The sequence below is a fragment of the Gymnoscopelus braueri genome, assembly GCF_963280865.1.
Source record: "Gymnoscopelus braueri genome assembly, chromosome: 10".
Classification (NCBI taxonomy): Eukaryota; Metazoa; Chordata; class Actinopteri; order Myctophiformes; family Myctophidae; genus Gymnoscopelus; species Gymnoscopelus braueri.
The window spans coordinates 23021923-23039022 of NC_137611.1; the positions used below are offsets into that span (position 1 = coordinate 23021923).

Below are 17100 nucleotides of genomic sequence, written 5' to 3' on the forward strand. Positions count from 1 at the left end.
TTTTTCCCTGCAGCTGTCAGAGCCCTGAAACTTGGAAATAAAATAAATAGAAAATTAATAAATAAATGAATAAAACCATAAACTGCATTCATTTGAAAATAACTATGCTTGTTTTAACTCACACGGTTACTTGCTAACACATACCCATGTGACAATACAATCTAAAACTAACACTACAACTAATTAAAACTATCTAAAACTAAGCCTTTTCAAAAAACTAAAACCTAACCCAAAGTAGCCTTTTTAAAAACGAATTAAAACTAAACTGAAATTAAAAACAAAAAATCATAATGAAATAAAAATAAAAACTAATAACTAACAAATGCAAAACTATAATAACCTTGGGCACAGCGAGAGAGGAAGAGCTGGAATGGTAGAATGACTGCTTCCCACCTGTCTCCTACCTAGATATATATTGGTGTTTGTATTGTATATTTTAGTTTTATTGGAATAGTACATCACAGACTCAGCACAAGGTCACCACCACTGCTCAGAAGAATAAATCTGAGCTATGCCTGAACCTCTCAGCATAAAAGTACAAACAAGCTGTTGTGCACCTTCATAAAAATACACAACAGCGGTCTGCCCTCGTGTGTGTGTGTGTGTGTGTGTGTGTGTGTGTGTGTGTGTGTGTGTGTGTGTGTGTGTGTGTGTGTGTGTGTGTGTGTGTGTGTATATATATATATATATATATATATATATATATATATATATACACTTACATATACACCTCTCTCTCTCTCTCAGGCCAGAGTGATAAGATGAGACTGTCCTATAAAAGGAATCCTCATACCCACTAGTGTGAGGATTTGAGGAATCTAATAATATGTTGTCCCTCTAACATAAACACAAGCAGGAGTTTATTTATCACCATGAAAAGTACAAGCAGGAACTGAGGTGTGTGTCTACCCTGGACAATTGACTATAAATGTATATCGTCAGGCAGAAACCTTGTATCTCCATATTTCTTTTTTCACCCATAAATTGTCATGCAAAACTAACGAAAGTAGATTATCTAAAAGCTCTAAAAGAATTTTTTTTAAAATATATTTTAAGATAACCAGTCCAAAATAAGAAAGCCAGGTTGAAGGTCTATTTGTGGGATTTATAAATATTTAACCAATGAAGAGCTTGTGACTACATATCAACTACATTGCATCCACTGTAACACAGTTTCTTTTTCCATTTCCTGAAAAGTAACGGTTTTGGACATACAAGGTTTCCACCCGACATGACATGTCACGCTATGGACCCTAGGGAGGTGTCTTTGAGAAAACAGCCACCAGTGTGATCTAGAGCATCCAGCATCAAAGCACACAATCAGCAGGGAATCTGAATGATCTCATCACCTGGGAGTCCACAGGAGGCCAAGCCTGCAGAATGCTGTTGGCTCAGTACGTGGGCGAAGCTGTAAGCACACACTATGATGCTACGCTATACAACCAGCCTCCTCTGTCTGTCTGTGGGCCAGCTATCGATCTGATTAAAGAAGGATCAATGGGGTCTGGGCTCTCAGTATGTCTACTGTATGTATAGGTATAACATAAATGTATAGATGCATATTATTCAGAATCACTACTCCACACAGTATGAATATATTCTGTGAGCAATCTGAGCTTGTAAACTTGAAAAAATGCTGCGCTGCTTTTCAACCTTATTTACATGTTTTCATTAGTGCTGTATGAGACAATTTTCCCATTAATGGTTGATTTTTTTTATGTAGATTAGATTGTTAACATTTTCCCCCTAGTCATTAAAACCTTACCAAATGTACTGTACCGTTCATAAATCAATCTTTTCTCAAGGGACAATTTTTGGCTACACTCCTCAAATAAATAAGTCTGCACGTAAAAATAGATTAAAATTCCATAATAACAAAACTTAAAAATAACAGAAGAATAGAAATGTCAGAAAGTTTCCTGTGTTGAATTTCCTACCCGTTTCAAGTCTCTCATAACGTATTGAAATATAGAATCCAATGGCTTCCTCAAAAATGAAACTATGGTAGGCTTTTGAATATGCCAGACTGCTGGTATGGTTGTTTAACCACTTAAACCCTACATGGGCGACCGGAGTCCCTCACGGCTCTACACTTTTCTGTTTTCTTTTATTGTGGGGAAAGCTTTCGCAGAAAATAGCCGATGGACAAGCTCACAGCGGGTCGCAGCGTGCGCCGCGTTGTGAGTTTGTCAATGTGCTATTTTCCTGCGAAAGTCTTCCCAACAATAAGGATGCTGGGCTTTAAGTGGTTATGGCTCAACCTGTAGGAGGACTTGCTTGACTTCTGAGTAGCTATGACTCAGTGAACGAAATGACTGTGACTCTTTAACGAGAACCAATTCCCTCTAATGACTTCTGTATCTGGTATAAAACTGGACCATGGCCACTGGTCATTGCCTTGTTGATTTACACTGCATCTTAACAATGACTTAAACCAGGGGTCTTCAACTTTTTCAGGTCAGGGACCCCCAAACTGATGGGGTGATGGAGCAGGGACCCCCTACCTCGTAGGATAGGGGGTAGGCTACCACGTACTGTATATCGTATATTTATGTATAAAATTGTGTTTTATATAAATAAACATGAAAAATGGTTGCCTGTTCATACGCACAAGTTGTCCCAGTAGGTGTGCAAAAGGACCTTTCTCAGGGGGACCTTTCTGGAGCCAAGGTATGGCAGGTGCCATACCTTGGCTCCAGAAAAAAGAAAGAAAAGAAAGGGGGGAAAAATCATGAATATTAGCCTAATGCAGGTGTAAGACCATTGTGTTTGAATTGTGTTATACTGTAGGTATAATGCATAGTTTTCTATGCATTTCGGGGGTTTTGGGGGGGTTGACCCCCTAAAAAAAGGATAGGTGTCCCTTATTTTAATCTCTGGGAGTTGGCAACCCATAACCTTGCCATACCTTAGCTTTTGACGCCAACTGACGCCACTGACCTTTCTCTACAAAATATGTTTAAACATACCGTGTTATTGTGCATTCAATACTAAGCTATTAAAATATGTCATGTTATGTTTAAAGGGTAAGACTACTTTGGTAGAGGTTTGGGTTGTGTAGTTACCTTGCCATGATGTAACCCCAAAGGTGGACAAGAAATAAAAAAATATTGCTCCATTGATTAGAAATTGATAATACAAAATATGCTCCTCATTGACTTACATTGTAGGGTAAAACAGCTCTCAAAGTCACTCTTTTAGCACATAAATGAACCCAAACATAGCTGATTCAGACAATATAGAGCATCACCAAACCCAGTACTGTTTGTTTTTTTAATAAAAATTTCAACTTCCTGTTGATTTGACTATTTGAAGATCTGGATCCGGATCCGCGAATCCAGTCCAGGTCTTCTACTTATTAAAAATGGCAAAAGCAACAGGAAGTTGACATTTTTATAATAAAAAAAAACAGTACTGGGTTTGGTGATGTTCTATATTGTCTGAATCAACTTTGTTTGCGTTTGTTTATGTGCTAAAAGAGTGGCTTTGAGAGCTGTTTTACCGTACAATGTAAGTCAATGAGGAGCATATTTTGAATTATCAATTTCTAATCAATGGAGCAATAATTTTGTATTTCTTGCCCACCTTTGGAGTTACATCATGGCAAGGTAACTACACAACCCAAACCTCTACCAAAGTGGTCTTGCCCTTTAAGGACAAATTGACATTTTTGAAAAAAAATATATTAAAAAAAAGTTTTTAAAGTTTTTAAAAACAAAAATATTTTTTAATCAATCAACAATTTTGCGGACCCCCTGCAGTACCTCCGCGGACCCCCTGTTGAAGACCTGACTTAAACAGTCAGACCACAACTGCTGCAACGCCGATGTTTTCTTCTAAGTAGTCCTATTCTCCTACTTTGCGGCATTCATAATTACATTAGTACAGTCTTTTTTTTAAGTGTTATTTGTAACAATACACTGAAAAGGTTGTTGACATGGCTTTAGTCACAGTTGTCAAAAGGAAGATGTTCTTCTCCCAGATAATGCCCTTTAGACATTTTATTTTAAGATACTATGTCTTACTTAGTTTTTGTGTGTCTTAGTGCCACAGGCACACAGGTGTCTGTGGCACTGCTTATGTTTTCAGGGGTGAAAACTTAATCCCTTTGGCCCTCCGGCCCGGCAGAGGTACTGTAATGATAGTTTCTATTTGCAAAAGTCTTGAAATTAAATAATCCTAAATAGTGTATTTTTGTGTGCTGTCTCCAGGCTTTTCTTTAAACCGAGACAGCACTTGGGACTTTTCAATGAACCGTTCATCACAACTACTCACATCACAAACAAAATTATGATTATATTTTATATGACATTTGATACAATGAAAGAGACGTTCCCATACGTTGACATTCTTGAGTTCAGTTCCATTCCAATGTGGACTTACATCCCAAAAGCCTATGGTACATTTGAATGATGCGTTCTTCAGATTCCCTCTACTAGGAAGGGGGCAAAGCTGACACAATCCCAGGTGTTTACCAAAGAAATCGATGCATAAATGAATGACTCCTTTTCATTTCCATCTCCTGCTGTTAACACTCTGCCTCCTCTAGCTGCTCTCAGAGGAGCAGCCACGTTCTCTTTTCATTTATCCACCAAATGAACAAAGGGGCTCTCAATGTCTGGGGAATAACACCCACAGCTCTTTTATGACCAACAGCAAACTAACTTTGAAATTAAATGTAGCTACATTAAACTGAAGAAAACAAAATGGTGATAAAATAAACTTCAGAGATTTTAGGAAAATGCCTATTGGTGCAGAATAACATTCTGGCAAGTTTCAATCCAAAGTCCCTTTGCTGATAAACAACAAAGCTGTTTGTGTTTATGCCACACTGTTCAAATGCACAGTTAAGGGCAATAGCTGTTTTATAGACTTGAGGATAAAAGAACTCAACAGAATGCTGGAGATAACTTAAACGCAATCCGGCAAATTATTGTAGTTGCACAATGCTTTATCAATGCTATAAGACTGTAGCTGTTCCCGGTACAGTATCTCTATCGCCTCTCTGTAGTCAGACTAGATGACCTGTCTGTGACAAGTTTAACCTGAACCAGAGCTGATGATAATGGAGTCGTGATGGAACTGAGTGTGTCATCATGCTGCAGGGGTGGATGCAGGGTCCTGATAAACTATTGATTAGTGATGATGAATGCTCCCTTTGAAAATGAACCTGGAGGGCAAATGATGTCAACTATTCATACTACGCCAGATGACTGTGTTGATCAAAGACAGTAACACATTTTCAACTGAAAAACGTGATGCAATGCAGCACGTTTTTCAGTTGCCCTTGCTCAAACAGAATCAGTCATTTTCGGCAAGCAACACAGTCGTGCAACAGAGTATTGATTATGAAAGGACATTTCCACTATTTCTTATTCCCTCTCTCCTCCTTTCTTCATGTTATTTCATTACCTCTCTCTCTCTCTCTCTCTCTCTCTCTCTCTCTCTCTCCGTCGATGCCTCCTCTCTCTCTCGTGCTCATACTTTTCCTGTCACTGTCCTCCTGTGTGTGTGTGTGTGTGTGTGTGTGTGTGTGTGTGTGTGTGTGTGTGTGTGTGTGTGTGTGTGTGTGTGTGTGTGTGTGTGTGTGTGTGTGTGTGTGTGTGTGTGTGTGTGTGTGTGTGTGGGTGGGTGTGCGCTCGTGTGCGTGCGCGCGTGCTCACATGCGTGTGTGTCTAACCATTAATCATTAGTTTTACCTTTAATGTTTTACTGTTTCCAGTTCCAATTGGAAGAACCAATTTGAACAGCTTCAGTATTGTAGCCAAAATGTTAATAGCAGTATTGAAGATTTAAATAGTTTTTCCATTCAAACAGGCCTGCTGCAATTATGTAGTATAGGCTTTGACTGTGCTATCCCCACCTCAGTAATCGCTTTCTGAAAGGATTACGTTTGGAAGTTGACTTTAGACTTTAATTAGAACCCGTTAACCAGTTAGGGTGAACGAACCGTGCGAGGACCGCAAGCTAATCAGTTATTGATCTATACGGTCTGTCATCCTTTGTGCTTCCCCCTCAGGGCGTTCAGCTAGTGGTCACTACACCTGAATCCCCACCCTCCCGAATAGGTTGGAAATGTGTCTTGCGACACTTAAAAAAAGCTGGAAATGTATGTTGCTCCACCCTGCAGGGAAGTCCGCTGTCTCCTGGCTTGGTGTGGCTGTCAGGGTTTCTCTGTTTGTCTGACATGTAATTAGGGATGGAACTTGATGCTAGTCAAAGGCCAGTGGGTTGAGATAAATGAAGTCTCTGAATGTTATTCATATGGAAATTATCTGAGATTAGCCCCTGCCCTGATCTCTTGAGATAACAGACGGTCTGTCCATGAAAATGCTGCAAATCCGTCTTTCTCTTTTTTTTCTCGAAGAGAAAGCAATTCTCACACTGTCTCTCTTTCTCTCTCCTTTGTTTCCCCTTTAACTTTTCATCTGTCAGGTAGATTAACTTTAGTGTGTTTGTCACCAGTAATCATGAGGTGGAATGTCAATTACTGATGATCAATCAGTCTGTTCAATGGACATCCATCCTTATAGCAGAATTGCTGGTCGAGTGGTCGTATCAAACTGTTCCACTGGAGAGATCACAGATTAGTCATGTTTAACCACTTCATACCCATTAAAAGAAATGTTGATGCCCAACATAGGGATACCAGGGTTGAAGTGGTTAATGTCCTGGTCCTTTTGTCAGACCAGTAACTGTTACAGACGTGTAATGTCTGTGGTGTTTTATGTGGTAATGCCTGGATAAACTGTGGAAACTGGTTCTTCACCATTGTGTTTGGGTCTGAAGATCAGAAAGGGTGATTAGCTTCATCAGATTAGCTGTTCACAGACACACACACACACACACACACACAGACGGACGGGTGGGCGGACGGACGGACGGACGGACGGGGCGAAAACATAGTCTCCGGCCATCAGCTGTCAGCTCTAGCGGAGACAAAAATACCAGTGGAGGAGGCATGTTTTAAATCTGATGGTCCAACTCTACATAATGCTGTTATTGTCCCAGCACTACTCGCATGTCTCTCCCCTCTCTCTGACCTTAGTTTTCTGTTTCTCTACACACTCCTATCTATAAAGCAAAACATGTCCAAAAGTATTCTTAAAATAAAAATAGCCCAGATTGGCTATTTAAAAGCCTAATAACTTCTCAAAAGAGAACAGTTGAAGAGTGTTCATGCTTTTCTCAGTGAGTTTATGCTATTATGTGCCATGCTAACACTATCCAGCAGATAGCAGGTTGATTAAAGTGACAGAGAAAGCTGATCGTTTCAGCTGTATTCTATGGTAACACACTACCAGCTGTGTTTATCACACACCCATTTAATTAAATATGAATGATATTTTAATCAAGTCATTCAATTAAACAATGCTGTCATCTGATTGGCTGACAAATCTGTTACCCAATGGTCCTCACCTTATTATTAAGCTTCCAGTCAGTGAACCAGGTTTGGTGCAATGACAGGCAAGAAGCGAGGAGAGAAAACAGGGAGGTCTCCTTGATTTAGAGCCACAGTTGTGAAAGAACCTATTCTCTTGACGATCAAACATCAATTCACCTCTGTTTCAATTATTCCTGACAAGGTGGACACTGTAAATCTTTTCTTTACAGCTGCTCCTCTGTGAGAGATCAGCGTTTGGTCTGAGGTGGCCTTTTTTACCCTCTCGGCCTGTTTATCTGTCCCTGCTTCCTTCCTACAGTATCTGCTACATTGTTTACGCCTCCCCCCCACATCTTTCTTTCTCTGTGCTCCTGCGTTGCTTTTCAGTGAGAAAAGGTCAGACATGACCCTGCACTGTCAGGGTCATGTCTGCCGGTCCTTCCCTGCTCTCCCCTAGAGCACAACACAAAAACAAGAACAGGACACCACCACACAGACACAACACACAACACAACACAACACAACACAACACAACACAACACAACACAACACAACACAACACAACACAACACAACACAACACAACACAACACAACACAACACAGACACAACAAACACAATAGACGCAACAGACACCATGCACCACACAGAAACGACAAGACACCTCACCACAGACACAACAGACACTACAACACAGACTCAACAAACAGACATGACCACATAGAAACAACAAACCCCCACAACACAAACAACCACTAGACACCACAACACAGACATCATGACATAAACAATCAGTAAAGAACACAACACATAAACAACAAGCAGACATCACAACACTAACAACCACAAGACACCATGACACAAACATCACATCACCACAAATACTCATTTTGGGGAAACATTGAGTCAAGTAAAACTTTGTGATAACACGTGAAGATTGACAACAACAGGCTCTCTAGAATTGGCAAACTAACCGGTAGAAAGACACCAGTGCATACAAACAACTGGTAGAGAAACAGTTCTTATACCGTTTCTTTTGGGCCTGGATAGATTGTCTGCAGGACTTGTGGCAGGTAACCAGCCTTTACTCAGTACTTCTAATAATTAGGCCTGTCCCCGACTAAGGATTTGTTTAGTCGAATCTAATTGGCGACTAATTGCCAATAGTCGACTGGCAGTCGACTAATGATTTATTTATTTATTTATTTATTTTTAGGGCCAAAATACATTTTATTTCAAAGGGCCAAGTCTACACAGTTTGTTTTGTGTCTCCAGCAGAGTTTCTAGTGTCTCTATCTCTCTCTGGAAGAGGTTGCACATGAACTCTGCAGCCGCACTGAGTCGCTCTAACACAAACAATACCAATATAAAGACGAGTAATAAGAAGAATAAAGTGGAAGTTACGTGTGGTTGCAGGTGTAGACTTGGCCAAAAAACAATTTAAAACATTTTTGGCCCTAAAAAAAAACTCGGACTCGGACCCCCCGCGACTAACCAGTCGACTAGTCGACTTAGTCGAGGTCAGGCGTACTAATAATCAAATCTGCTTGTTAAAAACCACCCAGCAGCTGTTGAATTTGGACTCTGTCAGCCATTGCGGTTTTGTTGGTGGATTTTATTGAAAAATAATAAAATCAGCCATGCTGTCATTGTGGAATACAAAACCTCCTGCAGTAGCATTGGAACACAGAGCATTGGCAAAAAAGCAAAGACAAGGGTCAACAGTGTTGACAAAATAATGTGTTGTTTAATCTGTCTGTGTTCATTCTTTGAATGCCTTTCAGGACCCGGCTAACTCACTGGCCCTCATTTATCAACGCGGTGCAGACCAAATAATGGGCGTCCGACAGTGAGACTCGGTCCGAGACGGTCCGAGTCTCACTGGGAAATGGGAATAGCCTTTATTTTAGTGTAACTCGAACGCTCACTGCTCGGTATGGGTTAAATAAATTAATAGACAAACGTATTCCATTCATGGCGATGTGATTGGTATCATAATATGTCATTCATGTAGGCTGCAAGCCTGCCTACGTGACAAAGATTGTGCCGCTACGCTACGGAGTTGGGCGGGCGTGTGTGTGTGTGTGTGTGTGCGTGTGAGAGAGAGAGAGAAAGAGAGAGAGAGAGGCGTGTGCGTGTGTGGCGAGGCGAGCGGGGGAAACTCTCTCTTATTGGCTTTTCATGATGTGTTTGGTCGTATTCTGGTTCTTATGTCGTAAAATCGGGGCGTTTTGAGAATATTTAAGGGCGTGTTATTTAAATGACGCTCTTTTTCAGACATGAGATTTATCAGAGCTAATGTACCTAATGTACGCTAGGATTGGCTGTATAGGATCCTTTGATAAATGTGACTTCGACGTTGGTGTACGGCCGAATATATGGAAAAATATAAGCAGTTTTTTACACTCCGTTGATAAATGAGGACCACTGTGTGTTTGTGTGCTTGTGTTTTTTGCTTTAGCTTTTTGCGTCAGATAAGATAGCACCTTATGGACTTCAATCAGGCTTAGAAACTATTACTGTAAGCTTCAATATAAAAGTTGATATGTCTCTCACTCTCTCTCGCTCTCTCTCTCTCTCTATATATATATAATGAGTGTGCGTGAGTGCGCGCGCGCGTGCATTTGTGTGTGTGTGTGTGTGTGTGTGTGTGTGTGTGTGTGTGTGTGTGTGTGTGTGTGTGTGTGTGTGTGTGTGTGTGTGTGTGTGTGTGTGTGTGTGTGCTATTTCATATGGGAGTGTATGCAACCTACTGACTGATCAATACATTACAGTCCAACACTTTTAGACAAGGCTTCTCACAATGAAACGCTGATTAATACTGTAGTATCATATATGGGAAATTATACCAACCTCCTGATATAATTTACATCTAATATTGATGACATGTTTTTATGGTTAACTGGACACAGTCCAATTAATCATTAAAATACCTTCTTTAGTATAGGATTGGATCCTTCTTACATTATATCATATGCAATACATTATTAGTTGGGGCTTGAATAATACATTGTTTTTAATTTGTAGAGTATGTTAACCTACAAATAAAGTTTTGTTATTATTTGTTGCGTCACAGTAGTACATTTGTAGGCTGATAAACTGTACTGTATATCTAATCAATATGATACATCACAACCCATGGATATGTTTGCAACCTCCTGACACACTGTTCATAAATGAATAATTCTTATTCACCAGAGTGTACAAAGTAAAATCCTCAGAACCCTATTTTAATGGTGGAACTTTGTGCCATGGTGCATGGTCTCAACTTGCACCTTGGGGGTGTGTCCACTCCAATTATGCCATTGTGCAATGTGTTAGCACTTGACGCAACACAGCCTGAATTAGTCATGGGTCTGTTTTGGGCATTACATTGATTAAACCAGGGGTTCACAAAAAAAATTATACCCCAAGCCCATATTAATGAGGGAAATTCTTTGGCGACCCCATCACCGTCATCAACCTCATGTGCAACAGACATACAGTATGTAATATCTTGCCATGATATTCACATGCTCATTCTCAGTTAGGTTGTTAAAGTATGCCAATGCCAGTGTGTTCGATGCGGATAACTTCAAAGACAGATACAGAATGTCAGAAAGAGGAAAATATTTATCAGCTGCATGAAGATTTCTCTCCCTCTCTCTTTCCTCACAGGGCTCTCCAAAATGCGTTGTGAGCTTGTAGATCAGATATTTTTTTGCGTGCACGGCATGCAACTAAATGAAGCATACAGTCTCTTTCTTTCCATCACCACTCGTCTGTTAACACGTATAGCAGCGGCAACCTTTTCTTTTATTTCCTAGGATTTATTAAGAATCAAAGTGCTTGAAATGCCACCTCAGTTGTTGAAACTCACGTTCAATGAACCTCATTTATTGTGTTCAGATCGGATGGATTTGGATTGCAATCAAGTGTCCTCATTGAACCAGCTAGGCGCCTAATCCAAACAATGCACTCCCTAAATAATTAGCAGTGTTCATTTAACCGTTTGTAAATAGAGTGTACAATTGTACTTTCTACATCTTTGTTGTATTTTTATTTGATTTCATCATGTAAATCACCTGCACTTGCTTGTAGTGTGACATAAACAAAGTCTAGTACTTGTTGTAGGCAGTTGTTTATGATGTTGTATGAGCCTGTCCTGGCTAATTGTGGAAGCTCTTCACTTGGTCCCCTGAATCCCATTGGTCTTTAGCTTTGTTGGTTGTATTTGCAATATAAGACTTTGAAATGCTAATTGCTTTTTGAAGAGGGTGAAGTATAGAGTGGTGACCTTTTGATGTTTTAAGAATACACAAATTCTTGGGAGTGTGAGGATGTAATCTTAGACCTAAAGTGCTGCTCAGGGACCTATTGATCAATGAATGGAACACAACATATGTAGTACTGATCTCCATACTGTACATGAGAGGATTCTAACACTAAATACTTTAAAGGTTTTCCTTTTTGGTACAGTATACTTCGACGAGACAATGAAGAGAGGAGGGTTGATGTACAACACAGAACTCGGTCCAGACTAATCGATCAGCTACTGATGCACCAAAAATAATTTTGTGAATGCAGTATAGAAGCTATTTGCTCTGAGTCCTGTCCATTTGATATTTTGAATGCTAAATAATGATCAATAGACAAGTGTACAGTATAGTTCATGACCTTTTTTTCATACTTAATTTAGCAGTGGGAGAGGGCTGTTTTTTCCAAAATGATAGTCTTTTTAGATTGTTTCAATGTGGCTGTTTTTAGAGCAGGGGTCTTCAACCTTTTCAGGCCAGGGACCCCCAAACTGATGGAGAGATGGAGCAGGGACCCCCTATCTCGTAGGGTAGGGGGGGCTACCACATATATTGTGTATAAAATTGAAGCTGTGATTGGCCAGTAGTCACTTTGATTGGCAGCTGTGCCTTGTTAGTGTTTGTGTGAGACTTCTGCCACCATCTCGGCCAGTCAGGTGCGCAGAGAGAGAGAGCTTGCGTCACTGAAGGTGTGCATTTCTGGATGAAGGATAACAACTTCTGCCTCCATGTATCTGTTCGCTAAAATATGGTGGATTCATGTTATGTTTAAAGACAAATTGACATTTTTGAAGTAAAAAAAACGTTTTTTAAAACAAAGATATTGTTTAATCAAACAACAATTTCGCGGAACATTGCAGTACCTCCGCCCCCCTGTTGAAGACCTCTGTTTTAGAGCATTGTCATTGGTTTCGGGGAAATTTGCCAAATTAATTGAGTAAAAATGTAACTGTAATATGTAACAAAGTATGCAAAAATATATTTAAAAAAATCTATTTTATAGTTTTAGCGATATACAAAAAAAAAAAATCTTAGCCACATTAAACCCTTTATGGAACTGAAGATTTAAAAATATAAAATATCTATGTTAAAACTAGAGTTTGTTTGAGCTGATTTTCATTGTTGACTTGGACTGTCTGTGCTTGTTTGAAATATTTAGGAAAAAGAATGGCATTTCTATCTAACTTGAAGACTTTTATTATGTGATCGATATTCCAACATGATCTCACTATGAAATGGGGAAAAGGGCTATTTTTGTCACAGTATTTGCATCTACAAAACTTTTGTTTTAACTTTTGTTTGTTTAACCCATCCTAACTATTAGGAGCAATGGTCGCTATTTATACAGCACCCAGGGAGCAGTTAGGGGTTAATTGTCTTCCTTTGGCACACTTCGACTTTTGATTGATTGATTGAATTATTTGATTGAATTTATTAGCAAGTTTGGGAAACAGTTTGGTGCAAAAGTTATGCTAAAAGGATAACACAGAAAGCCCAGGGGGGCTTGTTTCCATTGTGGTCCTCTGTACAGACATTTCAGCAATGGTCTGTACAGACATTTCAGCAATATTTGAACATTAGCTCATTAGCTCATTTTAATAGATTAGACATTATTCACACTCTTATTAAAAAGTGTGTGTCAACTTGGTGATTTGCTAACATATCTGCTGAGTGGCTGGCTGGCTGTTTGAATGGGTTTGAATGAGAGTGAGAGGAGAGGGGACGAGGAGCTGGAGAGGGGACTGGGAGCTTCGGCAGGTGCTGTTTCCAAATGGTCCTATAGTAGTGCATGCAGTTAATTATGTATTTTTTTTTATTTATCCTTAGCTGCCAGACTGTAAAAAGTGAAGGAGTCCAATGCTGCCTTCTCAAAAAGAGCAGGGGACAAATCCCCTAGTGTCCCCCCTTATAAATTACATCCCTGGTTCTATTACATACACAGCTGTATGCTGTGTCCTGCCATAGCATGGAAATAGATGTTGAAGTGTGTGTGCACACGTGCATGTGTGCGTGCATGTGTGCGTGCGTGCATGTGTGTGTGTGTGTGTGTGTGCGTGCATGCGTGCGTGCGTGTGTGTTTGAGAATCAATACGGCTCATTCTGCTTCTAGAACAATTCAATGTATTTTTAGTGGAGAATCGAAGGTTGAGAAATGCAATTCACTGCACCTACAGGGTTGGTCGTAAATAACCCCCCCCCCCCACAAACACACACACACACACACACACACACACACACACACACACACACACACACACACACACACACACACACACACACACACACACACACACACACACACACACACACTCTCTCTCTCTCTGTCTCTCTCTCTCCATATCTCGCACTCTCCATGCGAATACGGAATAGCCAACCCACTAATACTCTTTCTCCTTTCTGTTTCATTTTACTCCTCTCCCTCCCTCTCTACCTCCTTCTTGCTCTTTTTCTGGCTATTGATGCATCCCTCTCTGCCTCTGCCTCTGCCGCTGCCACTGTCTCTGTCTCTGTCTCTCTCTGTGTGTGTGTGTGTGTGTGTGTGTGTGTGTGTGTGTGTGTGTGTGTGTGTGTGTGTGTGTGTGTGTGTGTGTGTGTGTGTGTGTGTGTGTGTGTGTGTGTGTGTGTGTGTGTGTGTGTGTGTGTGTGTTGTCTCTCTCTCTCTCTCTCTCTCTCTCTCTCTCTCTCTCTCTCTCTCTCTCTCTCTCTCTCTCTCCATATCTCGCACTCTCCATCAATCTTTCTCCATTTCTCTGTCTGTCTCTCATGTCCAGGGGCCGGAGGCTGGTCTCCTCTGACTTCGGACCGGTACCAATGGCTGCAGGTGGACCTGGGAGAACGAACCCAAATCACTGCCGTCGCCACACAAGGCCGCTACGGCAGCTCTGATTGGCTGATGTCCTACCTGCTGATGTTCAGTGACACAGGACACAACTGGAAACAGTACCGTCCAGAGGACGGCATAGGGGTGAGGTCACAGAAAAAGTTGTTAAAACAGTACCGACTGTAATAAACAGTCTGTGGTAAAATCCAATGTGAATTTAATTCTGAGAGTGTACAAATGGAACCAGTGTACCATTACTGATGGTATAGTGAAGGGAACAAGATTGTGGAGTGAAATAGCACAATGCGAAATCCAGATTGTCCATTTAACTTCTGTAAAGTAGGTGTAAAGTTTTACACACAAATTAACTCTCAGGAGTTTGTTGTGTACTTATTCACTCATGTGCATATTTATCTCCTTTCATAGCCTACATTGTTTCTATACTTGTATCCTTTATCTAATATGTATTCATTTATATTCATCCATATTCATGAATATGGATTTATTGTTTCTATCATTTTCATTTTCTATTTTAATCATATTCCCCTGAGAACGTTTAGCCGAGTTATGTCTATCATTCATTACTGTTTATTACTGGAATGCACCAACCTCACAAAATCTAATTCCTTACAAGTGAAAACATATTTTGTGAATCAAAATAATTCAGATTCTGAGAGAGAACAGATAACGTGAAGTCAAGAGGTGAATTTGAACTCACAATGCTGTTTTTAACTCTGAGCCGGGGTGTTATGCATACTAATTACGTGAGGTTGTTATAGCTGATGCTGTGCTATCAATTTGATAAATTGTTAAATGAAAAAATAGAACTTGAGAGAAGAGAATGAAAATGAAGGCAATTAGTGAAGTGACAAAACAATATTTTATTGTGGTAAAATAATGTTACTGACACTGTAAAGCATCTGTGAAATGTGAAGACAGCTAATAGACGGCGAGGAGAGAAACTGAAAGTGTAGTGTGATGCCTCTTAGCAGCTGTCAAATTAAGATAAACAAATCAAACTTAGATTAAAGTGGCTTTGCATTTGCTGTTAAAGTTGATAATATACATAATGTATCAATTGTAAAATACTGCAGATAATTTTGTTTGAGTTCGCTATTGTGGACAGTACTAACATTACTGATACAGAGTTGGATCTCTGGAACAAATGGTACCAGCGGGTCTAGTACCTGCAGAAACTAGTAGTATTATATAGCTATTTTGGCCCAGCTAGCTATCCTTCCATCTCAAAGAACATAATCTCAAAAGCTACTATCTGAATTGCCATGGAATTTGCTGTGCACCTTCATGCTTCCCGGAGAATGGCCCTCACTGATTTTGGTGACGCCATGACCTTTACTCCTTTCCGCAAAATTGTCATTTGCGCTGCATGGTGGATGAACCCTAATCATTTGTCTAACGTATAGCCTACCTCTTAACTAGCTCTGGCACATTTACATCAATGTGAAAACCGAAATGTGGATTGATAAGCATTGTCCCTGGTAAACAAACAAACAAACAAACAAATAAATAAATACATAACATGATGTTGCCTTTAGCACCAACCTCAGGCCAAAGTCTCAACTTTGCATACAAGATATCCCATAATAATCATTATCTCATAATCTCATATTTTGGTGACCTCATGGCGTTTCCTCTACCACCTCTTTCAGTGAATATACAAACAACTTTAGGGAATGCTAGCAGCACTTTTATACTCCTATCTTGTTGAAGTAGGTACCGGCACTAATGATCAGACAGCTTCAGTGAGTGTGGAGAAACTTCAAAATAAATGGCAAGCTATTCTTCCAGACAGACATGACAGGGTTTACTGTAGAGAAACAAACTGTTTGAAAGAGGAATACAGCATGACAGCTCTTCCAACGCCCACCTTCCACACATCCAGCATACAGTATTATCAAGAATATTATCCATGCTTGTAAAGCATAAATAATGCAATGCATTTATAACACCTCTCAAGTTCCTAATTCATGTTCTTGGCTGTTTTATTGGACTTGTGCGACAGTTTTTCCTTTTGATTCACGATTCAAAGACTTTATTTGTCACATACTCATAGGTGTAGGAGCAGTGAAATGTTGATGCGGCAGACTCTGCTAGACTGTACTAAAATGTATGTCCAAGATAGTGCAAAAATATATATACTGTATATTTTTTAAAGTTATAATCCAGGTAATTATTACTATAACTATAAGTTATACAGTTAGTAAGTAAAGAAGTGTAAAAACCTAATAAGAGTCCTAATAAGTGATGTAAAAACAGCATCATTATACACAGACATTGGTGAATTACCATGGACTAGGATGCATGCACTGTATTATAACATTTAGAATTGCACCTTCCCTGGCTTCCTAGGGTAGGATAATGGATAATAAAGAATATACAGAAAAATAAATATTTTAATAAATTAGCAACCAAGGATATACAGTTAGGATATGCTGTGTCTATTAAGTTGCATTACAAAGGAAAGAAACATTTACAGGATATAGAAGACACAGATAATGCAGGGCTTCCAACCTTTCAGAAAATCTTTTTCATAGACCCATTTGGAGTCACCATCGTACCAAAGAAATTAATTATCATTGA

The 17100-nt window shown here is 39.7% G+C and overlaps 1 protein-coding gene across 2 annotated transcripts in view; it reads left to right on the top strand.

Annotated features, from left to right (window-relative positions):
* Positions 1–17100, top strand: part of LOC308094156 (contactin-associated protein-like 4) — a gene marked incomplete at its 5' end in the record, with an annotated part of 169505 nt that overhangs the window by 32574 nt on the left and 119831 nt on the right. For both annotated transcript variants that reach the window (XM_080440642.1, XM_080440643.1), the window contains one exon: positions 14450–14643. In XM_080440642.1, coding sequence (XP_080296768.1) covers positions 14450–14643 — 194 coding nt within the window. The remainder of the gene's footprint in view (positions 1–14449; positions 14644–17100) is intronic.